We start from the raw sequence: 25,789 nt of genomic DNA on the forward strand, positions 1-25,789 counted from the left end.
TGGGCCAGCCAGGCACCCCTTAAGCACTGTGTTTTGAAGCACAAATTACAATTAACAAAGATCGAGACTCTAAAGTGTTACTGTTATCTGACGGGGCTGTCAGAAGTGGTGGGGCTTAGGGGCGCCTGGGTGGCGCAGTCGGTTAAGCGTCCGACTTCAGCCAGGTCACGATCTCGCGGTCCGGGAGTTCGAGCCCCGCGTCAGGCTCTGGGCTGATGGCTCGGAGCCTGGAGCCTGTTTCCGATTCTGTGTCTCCCTCTCTCTCTGCCCCTCCCCCGTTCATGCTCTGTCTCTCTCTGTCCCAAAAATAAATAAAAAACGTTGAAAAAAAATTAAAAAAAAAAAAAAAAAAAGAAGTGGTGGGGCTTATAAATCCTATTTTTTCTCTCTCAGAGCCAAAGACATGAGCCATGTGCCCAACCAAGAGCATCCAAAACACGGCACAGGATGTAGATGGGAGCAAAAGTCAAAGTTCCCAACTTGGAGCTCCCAGACCTATGTGATTTCCTTCCATCCCCCAGCTTTGAGAAAGAGAAAAATCTGGTTTGTTCCATGAAAAGTTCCCTCTCAAAGAGAATAATCTCTAATAGAAAGTCATATCAATCAAGAATAATAATCGACACGCTATTCATGAAATAAAATAATTCCAGTAGAAACAGTTTGAAACTGATCCTGTGTAAAACACAAACAAAACTGATTCTAAATTTCCAATGTGAGTAGTTGCTAATGGTAAGTCATTTTGCCAAGGTTAGTGAATTTAACGGTAATCTTAGGGGTATCATCTAAGTCAGCCTATCTGGGAATCAGGACAAAAGACTGTGGTCACAATGAAATATTAAATCTCTCAAACTAAAGAGAGTAATCTTGTCTGCTTTACTGATTTCCATCAATCACTAAAAATTAATGAACTACAATCACAGTGTATTACCTAGAGCAATTATTGATGTAAGCTATATAATAACAATCAAATGTATTTCCTTCACTTGGATATGAACAATTTCAGCGCACCATTAACAAATTTACAGGAAAAGTGAAAACTATTTTGAATCCTGACAATGTTTATGGACACACCACCATGCCCGGCACATACGGAGCACTAAGAAGTTAGTTCCCTGCATTTGGAAGGTTTTCTGGCTGGCAATATGCTGCGAAGTGAGCCCTCCCCACGTGTGCCCCACTAACCTTTCTCCTCTTGGATACTACCTCCCATCACGTAGTCGCTACAGGTACTTGGACATAAGTATAGTGCCTGCCGAAGCTCCAAGTTGAGAAACCACACTTGAAGAAACGTGTTGACGTAACAAGTAGCTCCAAGGTTAGTGAGGCCCACAAATGAGTTCTACAAAAATGCAAAAGTTATAATCATAGAGTCAATTTCCCTTCACATGCAAAAAAATTATAAGAGGAACTATTTAATTTCAGATTAAAAATTTGCTAAAACTACCCAGGTCAACATGGTATAACCACCATAAGGCTCTCTTGGCCAGGGCGAGGACATAATTTCATGGAAGACACATCTGGGGTGGCTACTGGAGTGGAAAAGACTTAGGACAGCTCATCTCCAGTCTTCTGGTCTTCTTTGGCCCCTTCAATCTAAAATTAAAGTGGTGGGCTCAAGGACAGGTCTGTTCTGAACATGTGTACATAGGCTGTTCATCTGCTCTATTCCTAAACTGTCAACATTTAGGAGTAAAACGTTTAGGAAGTTAAACTTCCAGAAATCCTATAGATCTGGGAGAAGTGGAACAAGGAGAGTTGATTACAACTTCTTCTAAGACTGAGAATTCCTGAACTTATGAAGATTCATTCTTAACAAAGTATTCATACAGCTGACTATTTTGTGAACGCTGGGCTTTAGGGTTTAGAAAACATTAATGGGTATTTTTAAAAAAGTAAAACTATTTGCTACACGTGTAATATCTAACACAATGAACCCAAGAAAAGCGAGGTAGAATCATTATGTGAGTTTGTTCCCTGGATTTACCACTTCCTTTAAAGAGGCTTAAAAATGAGTTTGAAATGAAATATACAATATTAAAGCAAACACAGAATCAGCATTTAAACTAAAACTATCATTTAAGACTTGCTGGATTACATGGCCACCTGTTTTAAAGTATTACTACCAATAAGAACTGTTGCAATTCAAGCAGTTATAGGGTTTTAAGTTCCATTACATCTTAAAGCTGCACAGGCTCCCACAAAGTCCGTTATAGTTTCTGATCATAGATGCAAAACAAAACAACAAAAACCCAGAGGGATACCACATAGCAATAACTTAAAAAATGATGGCTTACCTTTTTTCTCCTCTCACAGTTGGGATCATCAATGTTATGGAAACTGTTTTCATCTATTTCTCCTAACCAAATATGCTCACCAATCCCAACCAAGCAATTCGGATTTCCTTTGCAGTTTCGTCTAACAGAAAAAATAGTAATAATAAATATATTATTTTTAATTAAGAAATGTCACAGCTCCATATTACACATGCAGATTAAAACTATAATGCTATACAGTATTTTATCATATCTCTCCTCTATAAAAATTAGGAAAACTTAGAAGGTATAAACCCCACACTCAATTTGTAAGGCTGAAACAGAACTCCTTTACTGCTGAGAAATACAAACTGGTAGTAGGACTTTGAGGGAGAGGAATTTTGCAATCTGACAAAACTATACATATAAGCTACCTTTTGACCTAGTAATTCATTTCTAAGAATTCACCCTGAAGATACAGCCCCAACAGTGCAAGAAAACCCAGCACAAACACCACCTCAGGTATTCATTATAGCACTGTTTGTGAAATACTGGGAACCCAAATGGCCAAACACAGGGGATACTGTACATCTGCACAATGGAGTACTATTCAACTGTAAAATGAAAAACACATAACAAACCTCTGTGAACGGATGTGGAGTAATTTCCAGGATATATTAGCGAGTAAAGAAAGCAGTGTGCAAAACAGTACCTATATAATTCACTTTCTTGTGTAAGAAAGATAGGGAAATAAGAAAATATACATGTATCTATTTGAACAAAAAAATACAAAAAGGATAAACCAGAGACTAATAAAAGTGGTTAGCTACTGAATATGAGTGGGTTTAGGGTAAACAAAAATGGCGGGGTATGTGACACTTTTCTGAACATACTGTTCTATAATACACTGCTGAACTGGGGGGCTGTGTGTGGGTTACACACAGAAATCAGTAAGGATGGGGAGAACCCTAAATCTCACATAAACACATTCCAACTAAATAACACCCACAATGAAGGGAAGGGGGAACTAACCCAAGTAACTTGAATAAGGTTATTCATTAGCAAGCTCATTTAGTGGTGTCTTCAGGCTAAAAAGGAACAAATACCAAATCTTAATGACTTCCTTTTCACAGAGACGTTAACAATTCTAAAACTACTTTCCGTATATTCTCTATTTGAATAAATAAGTAAATATACTGGGGATAAAGGAAACCAAGTTTTGGAAAGTTACAAGTAAGAAAAGGGAGGAAGAATAAAATGAACCCTGCAGTACTGAATCAGGAATAATAAGTGTAAACTTGAGGAAGATTAAGGTTGCCAGATAAACTACAGAACAGTAGTTATTTGAATTTCAGATAAATGACATGTTTAAATTAAAAAACATTTGTTGTCTTATCTGAAATGTAATTGGGCAGGCCAACTACATGGCCTTTTGTCAGCTGAGGGTGTAGAAGCAATAATATGAGACTCCTAGCAACCAGGTCTTGATTTCTAAGTCTTCCCCACGACTCCTTGGAGAAATGACTGATTCCAAGTCTGGACAGAGAGTACAAGAGGAACGTGGAACATCTTGCTGTGAGCCAGAAGTAGGGATGTACTAAAAGAATGATGGAGGAGAGGGGTGCCCTGGTTGAGGTCATAATCTCATGGTTCATGAGATTGAGCCCCACGTCTGAGCTCTGCGCTGACAGCACAGAGCCTGCTTAGGATTCTCTCTCCCTCTTTCTCTGCCCCTCTCCCCTGGTCTACACATGTGTGCATGCAGTCTCTCTCAAAATAAATAAACTTAAAAAAAAAAAGTAGAGTCTATCCTTGCCCTCACTGCCCGCCCCCCCCCCACCCCCACCGCGGGCAATCTTGTACTCTTCAACCTGGTCCAAAGTTGGGTCCTTGCTGCAGCCTGAAAATTAGATGAAATAGGGTTGAACTTTGAAAAAACTTTCAAAACATGTGAGAAGTTGAAAACAACTTGCATTATTTGGCCCTAGAGTGTTGGTATTGTTCTTTTTGTTTGTACACATCTTCTTAAATTAATTGCTGGCTAGGTATTACTGACAAAGCGTTCAATCAGCTAGAACACCATCACCATAGATGAGCTGAAGCAGTGATGAAGCACCAGCCCCAGGCAGAACCTATGGCTTATGGGCCCCTAGGGCCACACCTGCAGGTAAGAACTCAAAAAGCCAATGGCAGCGCTTTGCAGTAATAAAAGCAGTTAAGCTAACAGATTATAAAGATTTCCAAATAGGGGCTACGCATTTCTCCATGAACCCAGTCTTGTGGGGGCTTTTCTGGGTTTGTTTGTTGTCTTGTTTGGAGAAGTGGAGAATCTACTTAAAAAGCATAAATGGTAAAACCATTTCTAATTACAAGCGATTACTCCCAAGCCACCCTAAGCAGCACAACAGAATACCAATATCAGAGGCTAGAATGCCTACAGATGAAATCTCTCCATTCAGTCTCCAATGCCCTGGAAGTTCATTTTATCCACGGGAAGAGTAGGCCATGGGTGTCACGTAGCATTTATCATCACATGTATACCAATTTTCTTATAGCAGAAAAATATTTTTGCATACCTGTTTCTATCAAAGTGTAAAAAGAGATCAAGAAGGCTGAGTGTCTCAAGATAGGAGACAGGCACACGTGTTTTCCAGGAAAGACTGGTTTACTACTGTGTAAACACTCTAGCCAGTTTGACCCATTTATATTACTTACTTGGCCCTAGAAAGCAGGATTTGCTAAAGCTGGCTTAGAAATCAAGTAACCTTTTCAAGGTCACAAGTAGCCCTGATCTAATCAGGGTGATGCCACTCACCTTCTCTGAATATAAACTTCTACAAACCTTATAACTAACTTCAGAAATCCTTCCTTCTGTCTCCAGGGTGATCAGAGAACAAAATCACAAAAACCCAGCATGAGAAAACAGTCAACCTGGTTCTTTCCTACTCTCCCATCTCATTTACTTCTACATCAGCTGGCTTAAGAATAGGTTTGTGGGGGCACCTGGCTGGCTCAGTTGGTACAGCATGAGACTCCTGACCTCAGGGTCATGAGTTCGTGCCCCAGGTTGGGTCTAGAGATTAAAGAGATTACTTTTGTTTGTATGGCTGATATCTATTACTGTATAACTGCATGTGCCAAGTTTCTTCATCTACCGCTGCCCTATAAGGCCTTTTTTTCTGAGAACAAACTGTTCCTTGGGTCTTGTAGTTCTAGTGAAAGGACCTCAATGATCACCATTTTGACCTTGAACTTTCTAAGTGATTAAATTCTTCTTTCCAGCTTATCTCTGAACTCAGACAAAAGGTCCCCTGACGTGAGCCATTCCCCCACCCACCCCAAGCAATAAGAACGGCCCAGAGCCAGCAAGACCCCATCCAGGACAATGACCTTCACTGCTTCCCTGCATGTACCCACCAGCCTTTGCCTCACATTTTCCTTACATAAACCTGGAAGTATTTTTGGCACTTGGGAGACAGTCTTGGGAGATGCCAGTCCAGGGTGTCAACAGAAATAAATTCCTTTCTTGTTTTACCACCACTCGCGTCTCTGCCTTTGGAGTCTGTCAGTGAGCTGGCAAACCTGGTCCGTGTGGGACCCCGGGAGCCAGAGGCTCAGGCACTCCGGCTACACTAGCAAGAGCTGCTGAGATGCAGCTCCAATCCATCACTGAAACACAAAAATCCCACAAGATGTTTCAAATGGAAAAGTGAGGAACGGGGGGAGAAACATTCGTCCCTCTGAGGTAGGAAGAGACTTCTGGATGGCACGGGACCTGGAAAGCTTGGCTGCCTAGGAAGGAACCAACATGCTGATTTGTCTGAGAAGCAGAAACAGGTGGTTCATGAAAAGGCTCCCTGCCTTATCTGTGATTTGTCCAAATTTCCCTGAATTAACAGACAGAAGCCCTCGCTAGTCATTTTCCTTCTGGCTAGCTAGTTTCAAGGCTCTTTCACCTGTGTCTAGGAGTGCTAACAAATATGAACTAACTAAATAAAGCTATTCCTGTTATTACCATTCTAAAAGCCACTTCAGTCTCTGATAGACCTAACTCTTAAAAACGGGTTGCCTCTCTTTCTCTAAACTTTCTTATAAAGCTAGTTAACAAACACAGGAGAAGATACTCAAATCCAGAGAAATGCAAACTTAAAACAGCCATGAAAGATGTCTTCTCTTACCCAATTAGCAAAAATTTCCCAACGATGAACCAGTATCAAGCGCAAGCCGCTATGCAACGGGAGCTCAAACACAACTCTTTTGGGAAAACTTGAGAAAATGTCTCAAATATTAAATGACACCAACATCTTGTTTCAAGAATTCTACCCCTGTGCACAGGTCCACAGAATATGCAACAACACTGTGACAACGAAACATAACGATGAATCCCAATAGCTACTTTCTCCAGAACCGTGTGACAGAAAGACACCAAGTGGCTGAAGTGGTAGATGGGGGATAGGTTCCAAAACGTTTGGTTTGACTCGCTAAGCAGCTGTGACATGACTTGCTGTGATTTTAAGCCAGCAGAACACCTCGGCAGCAATCCTAATGGAGGATCAAGTCCTAAACCAGTTTAGTGGCAACAGGAACGCAGGAAAGCTGAATTCAAGTTTATCAATGCGAGGGAATCAACAGGACTTGGGGACCACGTAGACAGCGAGGGTAAGAAGGGAACAGAGATGTCTGCACAGTGCCCAAAACTGTGAAGAAGGAAATCAATTTTCCGCAGATCAAAACCTGCTCGGCTGCAGAGTGGAAAAACAATAGGCTACATATGTCTAGTTCCTTCGATACTGGCCACAGGTAAGAGATGAAGTTTCAGCTGTTCCGACAGATCTCCAAGGATCTGCCTTTTAAGAGTATCTTCCAACACAACGAACAAAAATTTATAGCCAATGATTTCATAGTTGCTATATACTTGGAAGAAAATTCACTGCTTGAATGGGAAACGGGGTGGAGCTCTCAGTCCCTGTGAATGGTCATTAAAAGGATTACTGCTTTGTTTTTCTCATCATCTTTGCTTCTTAGCTCTTAGGACATCATGTCACAGATGGCCCAGGCATAAGTCAATGAAGGAAGGACAGCATGCCAACTTTCCTGCTCCTGGTGAAAATCTGACTACACTGAAGCTTTGCCTAATGCAGCCTTTTTCTGAAAAGCAACTTGACTATATGTATTTATATATATGTGTGTTTATATATATGTATATATATACATATATGTATATGTGTATATGCATGTATATGTATATATATGTATATGTGTGTATATATACATATATATGTACATATATGTATATGTGTATATATATGTGTGTTTATATATATACATATATATATAAAATTATAAAGACTTACTGGTACTTTGACTCAGAACCACCAGATCGTATCCTAAGCACACACAGATGTCAACAAATACTTTCAAAGATTATCATCACTACTTAGCAACAAGCTACCTGCCCAACCACAGGAAAATCAGAGTTGCTTATACCAGAAAACTGTTTAGAAACAAGCTACTGGCCCAACCACAGGGACGATGTTGAACTGTGGTAGTGACATGGAGTATTATGCAGCCATTAAAACTCTTCTCAAGCAATACTTTAATGACATGTGACCATGCTCAAACAGAATTCTCAATAAACAGGATACAAAGTTATCCATTATGACTCTAATTTTTCTCTGTATTTATTTACTTTCGAGAGAGAGAGAGAGAGAAAGAGTGAGCAGGGGAGGGGCAGAGAGAGAGAGGGAGACAGGAATCCCAAGCAGGCTCCTTCCTTGCCATCAGCACAGAGCCCAATGCAGGGATCAAATTCACAAACCATGAGATCATAACCTGAGCAGAAATCAAGAGCTGGACGCTTAACTGACTAAACCACCTAGATGCCCCATTATGACTCTAATTTTTCTAATGGGGAGGGCGTGATGTTCCTTATATATTTTTCACAAAAGAAAGCTTTTGAAAAGAGAAGAAATCACAATGAAAATAAGAAAATACTTCGAATTGAATAAAGCATACCAGAAGTTGTGAGATGGAACGAAATTAAGTGCTTAGAGGGGAATTTATAGCATTAAATGTTCATATACATATGTTTACACACACACACACACACACACACACACACAAAAAGCCTCAGGGTGCCTACTATCAACACTGCTATCAATCAATACATGTCCACTAGACAGATCACAACACGCATATAACAGTAAACAGTATCATTTTGTGTAACCCAAACCTAGCATCTTATAAAAGCAACTAGACTTCAAAGGGTGACACTTTCTGTCACACAGAGATGCCCAGATAATTACAGGACCTGAGGATACTGAAAGGAATGACAAGGTCCTAGGCATCAAAGACGGGCTCGCAGCACATGAGGTGACGGGCAAGTAAAAGGATAACTCCAGAGACATTAATGCAGTGATGGCATGAAGCACGGACTCTGGACTCCACAGCAGAGATCTCACAGGAAGGGAGGCACAGTGCTGTGGAGGTGAGAGTCTCCAAGGGTGCTCAGGAACTCACTCCATGGGGGAGGGAAAACTCCAGAGCATTCCAGGCAGAGGGGAGCAAATGGAGACAGAAGACTGGAGAATCAAGCAGGAGGAAATCAATGCAGCCCGCCCAGCTCCACCAAGCTACAGAGGGGAGGAGGCCTTCCAGCTCAGCACAGCTGGAGGCTTTGCAGGGAAGCCAGGGGCCACATCAGCTCACAGAACAGATAAGAGCTTGGACTTCTTCCAAGAAGCAGCAGCAACAACAACAACAACAACAACAACAACAACAACAAGCCAGCGTAAGCTATTTAAAAGAAAAATCTGATTTGCACTTTAGAAAGAGCCTCTAATTGTCATTCTCTACCAGAGTGCCTTATAAGAATCACCTGAAGATTCCACAAGTTTTGCTTTTTCAATAAATGCCATTCTTACAAAGCTCCTCCTGCTTCTTAATAAGACAAGTTTTAAGCCTCTAAGGTTTTTTTGTTTTTTTTTTTTTTTAATGGGAGATTTTTCAAAGAATAAATCCTGGCTCTTCTTGTTTGTGTGTGTGTTGGGGGGGGGAGGGGAACGACAGTGAAATTTACAAGGGATGCTGTTAGAAGAGACAAGAAATGAGGATCAGAAGATGCCGGTACAGGGAGAAGATGCCGCTGGCACCAAGTTCAAATCAACAGCACTTACTAATTATCACTTTTGTGGTGAGTGAGGGGGAAAAAGAAGTCAGGTTTTTATGTATGTGGTTCCATTTAAAATATTTTTTTGGTGCACCTGGGTGGCTCAGTCAGCTAAGCATCACCTTCCGCTCAGGTCGTGATCTCACAGTTCAGGAGTTCGACGTTCAAGTGGTGAGTTCGAGCCCCTGAGCTGGGCTCTCTGCTGTCAGCCCAGAGCCAGCTTCAGATCCTCTGTCCCCCTCTCTCTCTCTCTGCCCCTCCCCTGCTTGCGCTCTCTCAAAAATACATAAAACATTTTTTAAAAAAAATGCTTTTTAAAGGGTGGAAATGACATTTTAAAAAATGTTCTTTAAAGGATGGAAATCACAAAAAAATAGATGCCTTGAAAATACTCACATCTAGAAATTCATAAAATGTTCATTCATCCAACAACCTGATTTCATCTGAAATTCTGCATTCTGCCCAAAAGGATCCAAAAGAACATCAGCACGTAGCCTTTGGGACAGATGAGGCATCAGGATCCTGGCTAACCATGTTTCACAATGTGCAGTTACCATTCTGAGGCAGGGTGACTGGCCCTACAGCAGCCTTCTTCTTTGAGGGGATTCCAAGGTTGGATCTTTTCATCCACCCTTCTAAGACCCAACCTGCGCAGAAACATTGGCAGTGTTAAAATAAGCACGCCCATCTAAAGTTTTCCATTTCTCAGGTCAGGTTAAAAAAAAATCCCCAAAGCAAATTAACTATTAAAATAATGTCAGGGGCACCTGGGTGGCCCTCGGTTGAGTGTCCGACTTCAGGTCAGGATCTCACAGTTCATGGGTTTGAGCCCTGCGTCAGGCTCTGTGCTGACAGCTCAGAGCCTGGAGCCTGTTTCGGATTCTGTGTCTGTCTGTCTGTCTGTCTGTCTGTCTGTCTCTCTCTCTCTCTCTCTCTCTCTCTGCCCCTCCCCCACCTGTGCTCTGTCTCAGGTGCTTAAATAAATAAGCATTTAAAAAAGAAAAACAGGGGCGCCTGCGTGGCTCAGTCCGTTAAGTGTCCCCAACTTCGGCTCAGGTCATGATCTCACAGTTTGTGAGTTTGAGCCCCACATCAGGCTCTATGCTGACTAGCTCAGAACCTGGAGCCTGCTTCAGATTGTGTCTCCCTCTCTCTCTGCCCCTCCCCCGCTCATTCTCTCTCTCTCTCTCTCTCTCTCTCTCAAAAATAAAATAAACATTAAAAAAATTTTTTTTTAAGAAAAACAAAACAATGTCAATAACACTCTTTAAGGGGCTCCTGGGTGACTCAGTCTGTTGAGCCTCTGACTTGATTTTGGTTGAGGTCAATGATCTGATGGTTTGTGAGATCAAGCCCTGCGTTGGGGTCAGGAAACCTTGCTGCAGTCAGAGCTTTTAAATACACCAGGAAGACACTGGTGGAACCAGAGGTGGGGATTCCCTCGATGAGAATGACTTGATCAGAGGCACAAAGGAAGAGTCTCAAAGTGAAAGGACCAGTTGGGAAGCCTACCAAGACTATGAGAATCACTACAAAAAACTCCTTGTGGTGAGGGTTCTAAGACGTGGGCTCGTTTTCAGATGAGGATCCACAAGTGACTCATTGATTTGCACAGTCCTTCTAAGATTGGTAAGCAGATTACTTCCATCAGTATTGAGCTGAGAGTCAAGGCTGAAGTCACCATTGCAGATGCTTAAATCAACCTTTTTAATAAATTGATTAGCAGTTGTTAAAAAAATAAAATAAAACCAAACAATGTCATTAAGTCTTCTTGGGGAGCCTGAGTGGTTCAGTTGGTTAAGCCTCCAACTACGGCTCAGGTCACGATCTCATGGGCTCACGGGCTCAAGCCCCGTGTCAGGTTCTGTGCTAACAGCTTGGAGCCTGCAGCCTGCTTCGGATTCTGTGTCTCCCTCTCTCTCAAAAATAAATAAACATTAAAAAATAATAATAAACATTAAAAATAAATAAATAAAATAAATGTTATATTTTGAAACATTGTTAGTAACAGCAAAAGACTGAAAATAAGCCCAGTATCAATTTACAGGGAACTGGTTGAATAACCTGAGGAAAATCCATACAGTACTATAAAATATAACCATATATAAGAGAAATGAATACAAATATCCAAAGACTGTACATGAAAGCTAATAGGAAATTTCTATTTACAAGCTGTAAATGACCCAAATATCCATCAGTAGAATAAACAAATTAGGGTAAATTCATACCACAGACTACTACTCAGTCCGCCTCCCCCCAAAAAACTGATACATGCAACATAGATGATTCTCAAAAGCATGATGTAAAGCAAAAGAATCCAGACACAAAAAAATAATGGACTGTTAGCAGTCCATTAATATAAAGTTCAAGAAAAGACAAAACTAATCTATGTAGAAAGAAATCAGAATAGTGGTTACCTAGAGGGAGATGGGAACTAAGTGGAAGAGGGTATGAAGGAACCTTCTGGGATGATGGAAATGTTCTCTACATTGATTGGGGTGGTGATTACATATAAAAACTTAGTGAACTCCCTTCACAAAAATTAACTCAAAATGGATCACAGACCTAAATATAAAACAACACAAAACAATAAAACTCCTCAGAGATAACTTAGGAGAAAAATCTAAATGATCTTGGATTTAGTGATGACTTTTTCGATACAACACTACACAATCCATGAAGATAAGAACTGATAAACTGGACTTCATTAAAATTAAAATTTCTGCTATGAAAGGCACTGTAAAGAGAATAAAAAGACCAGCCTCAGACTGGGAGAAACATATTTGCAAAAGACAACTGATAAAGGGCTGTCTTTTAAAATATACAAAGAGGGGCACCTGTATGTCTCAGTCGGTTGAGCATCTGAATTCAGCTCAGGTCATGATCTCATGGGTTTGTGAGTTCGAACCCTGCACTGGGCTCAGACTGGCAGCTCAGAGTCTCATTGAGGTCCTCACTTCCTCCTCTCTCACTGCCCCCTCCCAACTTGCGCTTTCTCTCTGAAAATAAGAACTTTAAAAAATAAATAAAATATATACAGAACTTTTTTTTTTTTTAAGTTGAGAGAGAAAGAGGGAGAGCGCGCGCACGCATCAGAGAGAGAGGGAGACACAGACTCCCAAGCAGCCTGCAGTGGGGCCCGAACCCACCAACTGCAAGATCATGACCTGAGCTGAAGTCAGAGGCTTATTAACACACTGAGCCACTCAGGTACTCCTACAGAGAACTCTTAAAACTCAAAAATAAGAAAAACAACCTCATTGTTTAAAAATGAGCCAAAGCCCTTAACAGACACATCATCAAAGATATGAGCATATGAAAAGATGTTCCACATCATATGTCATCAGGGAAATGCAAATTAAAACCACAATGAAATACCACCACACACTTATTAGAATAGCCAAAATCCAGAACTCTGATAATAACAAATGATGGTGAGACTGGAGCAACAGGAACTCTCGTTGCTGGTGGGAATTCAAAGTGGTTACAGCCACTTTGGAAGACAGTCTGGTGTTTTGTTTTACAAAATTAAACATACTCTTATACCATACAACAATCATGCTCATTGGGCTCCTAAGCATGTATCCAAAGCAGCTGAAAACCTGTCCACACAAAACCCTGCACACAAATGTTTACAAAGCAGCTATGCACTTATTTGCCGAAACTTGGAAGCAACTAAGGAGTCCTTAAGTAGGTAATAAATAGTCGATAAAGGATAAGTAGGTGATAAAGAACGGACAAACCATACATGGTATATCCAAACATGAAATATTATACAGCACTAAAAAGAAATGAGCTACCAAGTGATGAAAAGAGCTTAAATACATACTACTAATCAAAAGAAGCCAATGTGTGGGGAGCTTGGGTGGCTCAGTGGGTCAAGGATCTGACTTTGGCTCAGGTCATGATCTCATGGTTCCTGAGTTCGAGCCCTGCGTCGGGCTCTGTGCTGACAGCTCAGAGCCTGGAGCCTGCTTCGGATTCTGTGTCTCCCTCTCTCTGCCCCTCCCCCACTCACACTCTGTCTCTCTCTCTCTCAAAAATAAACACTAAAAAATTAAAAAAGAAGCCAATATGAAAAGGCCATGTACGATTTCTAATTATATTACATTTTGAAAAAGACAAAACTACGGAAATAGTAAAAAGTATAGTTGGGGGGGGAATGTTAGGAGGGGTGGAAGGATGAATGGGCAGGGCAGAGGATTTTTAACCAGTGAATTATTCCATATGATACTATAATGGTGAATATGTCATTATACATTTGTCCAAACCCACAGAATCCAAACTCTAATGTAAACTATAAACATTATGATGGTTACCAGAAAGGAGGGAAGGGGGGGTGGGGGGATGCGTTGAATGGGTGATGGAGATTAAGGAGCACACTTGTTTCACTATATTATACACCTGAAACTAATATTACACTAAATGGGATTTAAATTAAAACTTAAAACAAAAACAAAAACAAAAACAAAAACGGGCACCTGACTGGTCATCGGGTAAGAGCATGGGACTCTTGATCTTGGGGTCGTGAGTTCCAGCCTCACTTTGAGCACAGAGGTTACTATAAATAAATAATAACCTCTTAGGAGAAAAAGAACACCAACCTAAACTAAAAACAAAACAAAAAACTATAGATACTGGATGATAATGATGTGTGAATGGAGACTGTTAACAGATGTAATCCTCTGGTGGGGGGTGCGATAGTGGGAAAGGCTATGCATATGTGGGCTCAGAGGTACATGGGAAACCTCCAGATTTGTACTCAATTTTGCTGTGACCCTAAAGCTACTCCATAAAATAAAGTCTAGGGGGCACCTGACTGGCTCAGTGGGCAGAGCAGGGGTCTCCTCATCTTGGGGTAGGATCTTGAGTTCAAGCCCCACATTGGGCTTGGAGCCTACTTAAAAAAACAAAGTAAAAAACAAATAGCAGCACCCAAATATAAAATCTAAAAATGAAATCTACTGAAAAAAGTCTAAATGAACAGGACCTTTCAATGTATATAATTTTACCTCAATTTTTTAAAGCTTTTGACTTCTCAAAAACAAAACCAACCAGGAAGCTTTTAACTACTGACATAGAAACGTCTACAGGTATAAAACAGTGTATGGGAATGGGGTGCCTGGGTGGCTCAGTTGGTTCAGCACCAGACTCTTGATTTCGGCTCAGGTCATGATCTCACAGTTCGTAAGTTCGGCCCCACCTCAGGCTCTCCTCTGACAGAGCAGAGCCTGCTTGGGATTGTCTCCATGTCTCTCTCTCTCACAAAATAAACAAACATTAAAAACAAAAGTAAACAAAGAAAACACTGTATGCGGTATGCAACACTGTGTCAGAAAGGGGAGGAATAAGAAAATGTGCTTGCAGAAATAAAAGTTGTTCCTTGGGGTGCCAGGGTGACTCAATCAGTTAAAAGTCAGACTCAGGGGTGCCTGGGCAGCTCAGTCAGTTAAGCGTCCAACTTCAGCTCAGGTCATGATCTCACGGTCCGTGAGTTCGAGCCCCGCGTCGGGCTCTGGGCTGATGGCTCAGAGCCTGGAGCCTGCTTCCAATTCTGTGTCTCCCTCTCTCTCTGCCCCTCCCCCGTTCATGCTCTGTCTCTGTCTCAAAAAAAAATAAATAAATAAACGTTAAAAAAAAAATTAAAAAAAAAAGTCAGACTCAGACTTTCGGCTCAGGTCATGATCTCACCATTGTGATTTCGAGCCCTGTGTGGGGCTCCACGCTGAGCGTGGAGCCTGCTTAAGAGTCTCTCCCTCTCTCTCTCTCTCTCAGTGCACCCCCGCCCCTCGTATGCATGGGCATCATCTCGAGGTTCATGGGTGGTTCCTGGATTTAAGCCCTGTGTGGAGCTAACAGCCTGCCTGGAATTCTCTTGGCCCCTCCCCTGCTCCACCTCACAGGCTCTCTCTCAAGATAAACTTAGAATAGAAAAGAGGTGCCTGGTGGTGTGACTCAGGTCATGATCTCATGAAGATCCATGGGTTGGAGCCCGCGTTGGGCTCTGTGCTGACAACTCAGAGCCTAGAGCCTGCCTTGGATTCTGTCTCTGTCTCTCTCTCTCTGCCCCTCCCCTGTTTGTGCTGTCTCTCTCTTTCAAATATAAACATTAAAAAAATTAAACAGAAAAAAAGCATAGGGGTTCCTGGGTGCTCTCTCAGTTAAGCATCCTACTTAATTCAGCTCAGGTCCTGATCCCGCCATTCGTGAGTTCAAGCCTCGCATCGGGCTCTGTGCTAACAGCTCAGAGCCTGGAGCCTGTTTCAAATTCTATGTCTCCTTCTCTCTGCCCTTCCCCAGCTGGCACTCTGTCTCTCTCTCTCTCAAAAATAAATAATAAACATTCAAAAAAAATTTTTTTTAAAGAATATAAAAGTTGTTTTTACAGAGGATGTGAAAGAAATGGGAGCAGAGGTGGGAATACACGTTCTCAATGCATACTTTTTAAAAATAATTTTCATATATATATATATATATATACACATACACACATACAAATAAAAACAAAAATCATTTCCCTATTTAAAACATATAACTATCAACTATTCACCCTTAACTATTTAAGTTTTCATTGAAAAGGAAACTTGTTGGTGGGGCACCTGGGTGGCTCAGTCAGTTAAGCGTCTGGCTTCAGCTCAGGTCATGATCCCATGGTCTGTGAGTTTGAGCCCCGCATCGGGCTCTGTACTGACAGCTCAAGAGCCTGGAACCTGCTTTGGATTCTGTGTCTCCCTCTCTCTCTGCCCCTCCCCAACTCATGCTCTGTCTCTCTCTCTCTCTCAAAAATAAATAAACATTAAAAAAAAAATTTTTTTTTTAGGAGAGCCTGGGTGGCTCAGTCGGTTAAGCGGCTGACTTCGGCTCAGGTCATGATCTTGCGGTCCACAAGTTCAAGCCCCGCGTCGGGCTCTGTGCTGACAGCTCAGAGCCTGGAGCCTGGTTCAGATTCTGTGTCTCCCTCTCGCTCTGCCCCTCCCCCGTTCATGCTCTGTCTCTCTGTCTCAAAAAGAAATAAACATAAAAAAAAAATTAAAAAAAAAATTTTTTTTTAAAGAAAAGGAAACTTGTTAAGTTACTAAAGCACCTATTTTCCTGAAGAAGTGAACATAAAGGAGAAACAAGATGATCTGAACTCTAGGTTCTAGTCATTGAAAATTCTAGTGTTTTTCTTCATAACTTCATTGTATCAAGGTCTCAGGTATTAGACATGCAAGATATAATCAGACATAAAAACAAAACAGCCACAAACAGGTCCCTTAACATGTATGCCCCCCTTCCCTTCTCCTAGGATTTCTGCCAAAGTTTTACGCAAAAGAAGTATGAGAAGCAGCTGACAAAGTCAATAAAATTAAACACCAAATTTGTTAAATATCATGGATGGACGCCATCCTAAAGTGTTGGCAATCCTTTAGTTTATTGGATATTTAAAAAATGTTAAGTACATATTTTTAAGCTGAAGAATCCAATCAACCTTTGAGGTTCTGCCGCCTAGCAAAAGTGAAATATCTTCCTTTTTCCAAACCTCAAGTTATGCCCCATTAAGTCCAGATTCAAAACCTGCAGCTCATAAAAATGATCAATATATCCAACTCTTGTAATTAGCATATTAAATCACTTGGCCTGAAATTCAAATTTCTATTAGAGAAAGGGATTAACCAAGCAAAAAGGATTTAAAAAGTGAGCCTACTGGGAAATATGTGAATCCTTTCTAATAGGATATCCACCAAATTGGTATTAAAGGAAAGATGTTGGGAGGTAGGAGGGAGGTGCTAACTGGCAAGTCAAAAGTCTTTCCCTGTGTGGATAGGCTTATTTAAGACTTGGAATTTTTTTCTTTTTCCCTCCTACAGTGGAACTCAGTTCTCCAAGGAGGAGGATTTGAAACATTTCTCAAGCTTTATACGATTTGGGAAATAATGGCTTCATGCTTAAATAAAATACGTTCCAACTTCACTCATAAAAGATACCATCATTCGCTGATAAAACTGGCAAAAATTTTTTAAATTTCATACTCAGTTGATGTCAAGGACACAGAGACACGGATTTCACGTATTGTACAGACAGCGGGAGCAAATCTTGCAATAATAATGTATTTCAAAAGCCTTAAGAATGTTCATGTAAAGTTTACAACTTTTTTCTAAGAAAATAATCAAAAAGGTAGATAATATTTATTTACAAGGATGCTCAGAAGGAGCACAACAAAAAAAGACCTGAACAAAAGAAGAAGGGGTGGGGGAGGCCAGTAAAAGGCAGGCAGGCAGGCAGACAAATGCCCAATAGGAAAATAGTTCAATACTTTGGGGCATGTAAAATGGAATATGATGCAGTGATTAGAAATTAGTACTTTTAGGGGCGCCTGGGTGGCGCAGTCGGTTAAGCATCCGACTTCAGCCAGGTCACGATCTCGCGGTCCGGGAGTTCGAGCCCCGCGTCAGGCTCTGGGCTGATGGCTCAGAGCCTGGAGCCTGTTTCCGATTCTGTGTCTCCCTCTCTCTCTGCCCCTCCCCCGTTCATGCTCTCTCTGTGTCCCAAAAATAAATAAACGTTGAAAAAAAAAAAAGAAATTAGTACTTTTATAAACTCTGTAACATCCTGTGGATACATTCTTAGTACTAACTTAAAAAATACCTTTCCAGGGGCGCCTGGGTGGCTCAGTCGGTTAAGCAGCCGACTTAGGCTCAGGTCATGATCTCACGGTCCGTGAGTTCAAGCCCCGCGTCAGGCTCTGTGCTGACAGCTCAGAGCCTGGAGCCTGTTTCAGATTCTGTGTCTCCCTCTCTCTGACCCTCCCCTGTTCATGCTGTCTCTCCCTGTCTCAAAAATAAATAAAACGTTAAAAAATAAGAATAAAAAAAATACCTTTCCAAATGCACATACAACATAAAGGTATTTTTTTATGTGCCTGTAAAAAAATCAGAAGGAATTATACAAAAATATTACAACCTGTTGTCTGAGGGGTAGCTTTTATTTTTGATGACTTCATCAAGTCACCAGCGAGCTCAGACTCCTTAGAAGCCTAATGTCACTACATTCCACTTTAGCTCATCAGTACTCAAATTGGAGTGCACATAGGAGAATATATAATAAATAAAGCCACAAGAAAAACATCTTGTGCCATCTTGGAATCTAAATTTCAATTAGTTTTATTACACAAAGTTGAAAGAGTGTTGTTTTTTTTTTAATATTACACAGGAAAGAATTTTAGATCAAATAGGAATTTTTCTTTTATTCATTTCTTTGTAAGATTGTCCTAAATATAAGAATAACTTTTTCTTAATAATTAGATCATTGCCTTGGAAGCCAAGAAAGACATGAGGTACAGAGGATTTGTAAAAGAAAGCCCCATTTAGCTAATTTTTATTTCCCCCCCCATGTATGTCCTCTCTCTCCCTCTCTCCTTCTCTCCCTCCCCCTCCCTCCCTCTTTCCCTCTCTTCTAAACCTTCTTCTATCATCAAAGCTATTTACCACTGACAGTCATTCAACTCTCTTCTACATTGCAAAGGTCACAAAAACAGGAAACCCTTAAATTCTTCCAGGCCCTTACTTCCCTAATCACAAGAATAAAATAAGTTATCAACACCATGTGGACCTAGATCTCATTCTGAAAGACAATAGAAGAGAGCTTGTAGAGGACAGTAAAGATAATACCTTTAGGACCTGGGGGAAGATGAAGAGTTCTTAAACCAAATACACACAAGAAAGTAACAACCATAAAGAAAAATATTGATAAATTGGGCTATAATGAAATTAGTGCTTCTGTTCATTAAAAAATGCTACTGAGGGGCGCCTGGGTGGCGCAGTCGGTTAAGCATCCGACTTCAGCCAGGTCACGATCTCGCGGTCTGAGTTCGAGCCCCGCGTCGGGCTCTGGGCTGATGGCTCAGAGCCTGGAGCCTGTTTCCGATTCTGTGTCTCCCTCTCTCTCTGCCCCTCCCCCGTTCATGCTCTGTCTCTCTCTGTCCCAAAAATAAATAAACGTTGAAAAAAAAAATTAAAAAAAAAAAATGCTACTGACAGTAAAAAGTAGGTGCACCTGGGTGGCTCGGTCATTAGAGCATGTGACTTTTGATCTCAGGGTTTTAAGTTCAAGACCCCGGTTGGGGACAGAGATTACTTAAAAATAAAATCTTAAAACAAACAAACAAAACAAAGTAAGGCCACCTGGGTGGGTCAGTGGTGGACTTCCGACTTTGGCTCAGGTCATGATCTCATGGTTCATGAGTCTGAGCCCTGCATCAGGCTCTGCTGTCGGTACAGACCGGCTTTGGATCCTCTGTTCCCTTCTCTCTGCCCCCCCTTCCCTACTTGCGCGCTCTCTCACTGTCTCTCAAAAATAAACATTTCTGAAAAATGAAACGATTTTTTTTTAAAGTGTAAAAAGGCAAGAGTGGAAGATTTTTGCTATATATTCAAAGCTTTCTTTAAAGTGTTTTCTACACTCAACATAGGACTCAAACTCAGGACCCTGAGGTCAAGAGTTGCATGCTCCTCTGTGCCAGCCAGACACACCCCAACAAAGCTTTATTTTATCCAAAATAAAGAACTACAAATCAACACAATAACCAAATAGAAGAATGGGGCCTGGGGTGTCTGGCTGGCTCAGTCGATCTGTCTCTCCCTCTCTCTGCCCCTTGCCAGGTCTCTCCCTCTCACAAAATAAATAAACTTTATTTTTTAAATTTTTTAAAATGTTTATTTATTCTTGAGAGAGAGACAGAGCATGAGCATAAGCAGGGGAGGGGCAGAGAGAGAGGGGGAGACAGAATCGGAAGCAGGCTCCAGGCTCTGAGCTGTCAGCACAGAACCCAACAGGAAACTCGAACTCACAAACTGTGAGATCATGACCTGAGTGGGAAGTCGGATGCTTAACCAAGTGAGCCACCCAGGCACCCCTAAAATAAATAAACTTTAAAAAAGTAAAATAAGGGCTCCTGGGTGTGGCTCAGTTGTTAAGCACCAGACTTCAGCTCAGGCTAAACTCCATTTGGGAGTTCGAGAGTTCGAGTCCCACATTGAGTGAGCTCGAGCCCCACTTTGGGTGAGCTTCTGTCCCACTTCAGGTAAAACACAAGCCCCACTTCTCTCTCTCAATCAATCAAAAAATAAAATAAAACCACAGTTCGGTGTCATGACACACCCATCATAATGGCTAAAATTAAAACGATTATGGTGAGGATATATAGCAAATGAATTCTCTCACAGAGCACTCATGAGAGTAGAATGTGGTATGACCATTTTGGAAAACAGTCTCTGGCATCATCTAATAAGGTAAATAAACTTCTATGACCCAGCAAGTCCTTTTATCAAAAATGTATACATAAAGGGGCACCTGGGTGGCTCAATGGATTGAAGCTCCAACTTCAGCTCAGGTCATGACCTCACAGTTCATGGGTTTGAGCCCCACATCGAGCTCGCTGCTGTCAGCAAGGAGCCCACTTTGAATCCTCTGCCCGCCTCTTTCTGCACCTCCCATGCTCACACACTCTCAATAAATAAATAAAATACACACACACACACACACACACACACACACACACACATATATGAAAAAAAAAAGCGTATGTATGGCACCAAAAGATACATACAAAAGTTTTCACTGCAGCTTTGTTCATAACAGCCAAATACTGGAAAAATTCCAAATGACCATTAGCAGCAGAAAGGATAAAGTATATTGCAACACAATGAAATACTGCACATTAAAAATGAACACACTACCATTACCCACAATGTGGACAAATCACACAATGCTGAACAAAAGAAGCCAGACACAAAAAGAACTACAAGGTATAACTAATTATATACAAAGTTCAAAATAGGCAAAGCAATCTGCGGTGTCCAAAGTAAGGGCAGTGCTTGGTTACTTTTAAGGAGCAGGAAGAGGTTACTGACCAATTAAGAGGCAGCAAATGAAACATGGGTGCGTTCTGGAATGCTAGTAACATTTTAATATTGGTGGCAGATACATAGGTATGTTCCCTTTGTGATAATTCATCCTGTGTAATTTTTATGATTTGTGTACTTTCCTGTATGTAAAAAAATAAATTTTAATTGAAAAAGAACACTAGAAAAATTCTAAGAGTAATTAAGAAGGATTCACCCTATCAGGTATTTTTTAATTGTTACCTAGTAAGTGGAACGGGGATCCTAAGAGATACAATGAATCAAATCATTAGAACCAGGATGAGAAATAAATCCAAGTATACCAAGTAATTTGTCATATAATAAAGGTAGCCTTTTGAACTCGTGGAGGAAAAGACTAGATTACTCAATAAATGGTTTGAAAAAATTGAGTAGCCATTTGGTGAAAAGTAAAATAAAGATAGATCCTTATCTCACTCCCTCAATCAAATGAAACTGAAGAGGACAAAGGATGAATAAAAAAAAAAAAAAAGACTGAATACATAAAATGAGACCATCAGTACTAAAACAAAACATGGGTGAATATTTCTACAATATTGGAATTGGGAAATCCAGAAGCCATAAAGATAAGCATTGATAATATGACCACATAAAAATATCATGAGTTTGAATGTACCAAAAGAGAAACAAAACCCACAAAGTCAAAAAAAAAAAAAAAAAAAAAAATGGGGGGCAAAGTATCTTCAGCAGAAATACTCAAAGAGCTCTTGAAAATCAGTAAGAAAATGATCAACAATCCAGAACACCCATATATAACAAGATGCCCAAAGCCACTAGCAAAAAGAAAAAAAAAAAAGGCATATGAAAATAAGATGGTATTTTTCACTAATGACGTTGACGTTTGAAATAAGAATGCCTATTCCCAGGGTGAAATAGGGTGAATACAGGATGCAGTATTAAATAGTATGAACTTTTACCACCAATCAAAATTTTAAATGGTCATCATGCCCTTTACCTCAGCAGTTTCTCAACTTGCAACCTAAGTGAAAACATTCACTCAACCCAGATACATATAGAGGGATGTTTACAGAAGCAGGATCTATACAGCAGCAAAACCCAGAAACCCAAAGGTCCATCAGGAGGCAAATGGCTAAATTATAACACATCTACCTCTACACAATGAAGTATCACATAGCTATTAAAAAGAATAAGTTTTCTAGATGCACTAATATGGAAAAAGGTACATTATCAAATAAAAATAACTGGCAAAAAGTATGCAGTGGGACATTCTTCCCCTTTTAAAAATTTTTTTTTGATTTACTTTTATTTTAGAAAGAGCTAGGGAGGGAAATAAATAAATAAATAAATAAATAGAAAATAAATAGTGAGCTAGGGAGGAAGGGAGGGGCAGAGCAAGGGAGAGACTCTTAAGCAGGTTCTGCCCCCAACACCCAGCACTGAACAGGAGGCAGGGCTAGATCACAAGACCCTGAGATCTTGACCTTATCAGAAACCAAGACTTCGATGCTTAACCAACTGAGCCACCCAGGAGCTGCTCCCTTTTTCTTCTAAAATAACAATCATGCTGTTTGATTATATTGTCTCACCTGTAAAATATATGGCACATGAGGGGTGCCTGGGTGGCTCAGTAGGTTAAGAGTCCAACTCTTGCTTTTGGTTCGGGTCAAGGTCTCTCAAGATCTCAGGGTTCACATCAGGGCTCTGTGCTGGCAGTGCGGAGCCTGCTTGAGATTCTCTCTCCCTCTCTCTGCCCTTCCCCACTGAGTCTCTCTCTCTCCAAAATAAATAAATAAAAACTTTAAATTCCCAATGTTTATAGCAGTATTATCAACAATAGCCAAAGTATGGAAAGAGCCCAAATGTCCATCGACAGATAAATGGAAAAAGATGTGGTATATATATATGTGGTATACACGCACGCATGCACGCACTGGAGTACTGCTCGGCAATCAGAAAGAATGAAATCTTGCCATTTGCAACAACCTGGATAGAACTCTAGTTCCCTCTAGGGTATTATGCTAAGCGAAATCAGTCAGAAAAAGACAAATCTAGGACTTCACTCATATGTGGAATTTAAGATTCAAAACAGATGAACATAAGGGAAGGGAAACAAAAATAAAAACAGGGAGGGGGACAAAACACAAGAGACTCTTGAATATAGAGAACAAACAGAGGGTTGCTGGAGAAAGGATGGGCTAAACGGGCAAAGGGCATTAAGGAAAACACTTGGTGGGATGGGCACTGGGTGTTAGAGGGGATGAATCACTGGAATCTATTCCCGAAATCATTGGTGCACTATATGCTAACTTGGATGTAAAGTTAAAAATTAATTAACTAAAAATAAATTTAAAAAGAAAAAAAAACTTTAAAAATTTATAAAACATATGGCACATGAAGAAAGGAACTTCACCTTCTGGGGCTTTATCCCAGAGCCTCTCTAGAATACTACACCAAGCTCACATAGTAGATACCAAAAACATCTGTCGAATGAAAGAATGAATATTACCCCAGCAAGGCACAGAACAGGTACTCAATAAGTATTTACCATGTTTAAATATATGTATCATATTTAAAAAATACGCAGAAAGAGAAAAAGAGGATATGTATACAACGTTAATGGTGGGTAGCTATGAGCCTGAAATTAAGGAGGAGCTGAGCTTTCACACAAAAACTGGGTAAGGATTAAGTGTTCTGAGTGTTCAAGGGCTAGACAGCAGAAAGATGCAAAACAATGAACAAGAATAGACAAGGACACGTGTTTCATGGAACACAGACACCTATTTAAACCAACAACTTACAGGGGCACCAGGCTGCTTGGTTGGAGGAACATGTAACTCTTACTCGGAGTTGTGAGTTTGAGCGCCATGTTGGGTATAGAGATTACTGATAAATAAAACCTTTGTTTTTGGACTAGAGCTATGAGAAGTCATTGAAATGTTTTTGAAACTGGCATGATACTGACTTACTAGAATGCTTTAATTTTATAACAGTCATCAGTACTGTTTCTCTAAGGAGAACAGAGTGGACACTGTACTTCTATATACACAGCTAGAAGTATAAACTAGTCCAGACTGAAAATCCATATCAAAATTTTAACTGTTACACACACACACACACACACACAAATTAACACACACACACAAATTAACACACAAGACCTATCAGATCAAAAAGTATGATTAACATTGTGTTAGTGAATGGTGTGAGGAAACGAGACATTCTTACACAGGACTGTAAAGTGGAACCATCATTCTGATGGGCAATTTAGCAATATGGATCACAATGAAAAATCCACAGCTCCCACCCAACCAATTTACTGCAAGGAACTTAACTATCACCCTCATTGTTAGCAAAACCTCTGCTTGTAAGAATTAAGACACAGTATTTTCAGAAATCTGTGGATATAGGATTTACTATAGATTGCTTTCATCTGTGATTGTACCAAGCAGTTTCAGAAATGTAAATAAAAGTCTTGATTCACCTAGTCTTTGAGTAATCTAAACACTGCTTCACCTCTGGAATCTCCTCTAACAATCGTGTACTTAAAAAAAAAAAAAAAAAAAAAAAAAGTATATTGATGGGGCACCCAGGTGGCTCAACTGGTAAAGAAAGCATCCCACTCTTTATTTTGGCTCAGGTCGTGATCTCAGGGTTGTGAGCCTAACAGGATGGAGCTTGCTTGTGATTCTCTCTCCCTCTCACTCTGCCCCTGCTCATTTGTTTTCTCTCTTTAAATAAATATTTAAAGAAAGGATATTGATACCATTAGTTTAATCCTTTAAAATATTCTTGCTAAGGGGCGCCTGGGTGGCTCAGTCGGTTAAGCGTCCGACTTCAGTTCAGGTCTCGATCTCAATCTCGCAGTCCGTGAGTTCGAGCCCCGCGTCAGGCTCTGGGCTGACGGCTCAGAGCCTGGAGCCTGCTTCCGATTCTGTGTCTCCCTCTCTCTCTGTCCCTCCCCCATTCATGCTCTCTCTCTCTGTCTCAAAAATAAATAAAAATAAAAATAAAATAAAATAAAAATAAATAAAATAAAATAAAATAAAATAAAATATTCTTGCTAAGAGTCCGAAGAAACGCTTAAACAAAAGGAGAAAATGGGAGCACCTGCATAGCTCAGTTGGTTTAAGTGTTGTACTCTTGATTTCGGCTTAGGTCATGGTCTTGCAGTTTGTGGGTTCGAGCCCCACGTCAGGCCCTGTGCTGAGGTGTAGAGCCTACCAGTGATTTTCTCTCTTTCTCTGCCCCTCCCCCAGCTCATGCCCTCTCAAAATAAATGAACTTTAAAGAAGGAAAGAAAAAAAGGAGACACCTAGTGGAAAAGAAACTTTTGATATTTATATAAAAAATGCTTGGACCTCAGATTATACATGGTCTCAAAAGCACAAGCAGAGAAAAGAAGAAAGAAAGAAAGAAAGAAAGAAAGAAAGAAAGAAAGAAAGAAAGAAAGAAAGAAAGAAAGAGAAAGAAAGATCTGGACTGCATCA

The 25,789-nt window shown here is 40.5% G+C and overlaps 1 protein-coding gene across 6 annotated transcripts in view; it reads right to left on the reverse strand.

Annotated features, from left to right (window-relative positions):
• The window catches only part of USP48 (ubiquitin specific peptidase 48), a 91,270-nt gene that overhangs the window by 61,503 nt on the left and 3,978 nt on the right, over positions 1-25,789 (reverse strand). For all 6 annotated transcript variants that reach the window (XM_030328223.1, XM_030328226.1, XM_030328225.1 and 3 more), the window contains exons 2-3: positions 2,295-2,415; positions 1,183-1,339 (exon numbers count right to left, since the gene is read on the reverse strand). In XM_030328223.1, the coding sequence (XP_030184083.1) occupies positions 1,183-1,339; positions 2,295-2,415 (278 nt within the window). The remainder of the gene's footprint in view (positions 1-1,182; positions 1,340-2,294; positions 2,416-25,789) is intronic.

Source organism: Lynx canadensis, chromosome C1 (genome assembly GCF_007474595.2).
Source record: "Lynx canadensis isolate LIC74 chromosome C1, mLynCan4.pri.v2, whole genome shotgun sequence".
Classification (NCBI taxonomy): domain Eukaryota; kingdom Metazoa; phylum Chordata; class Mammalia; order Carnivora; family Felidae; genus Lynx; species Lynx canadensis.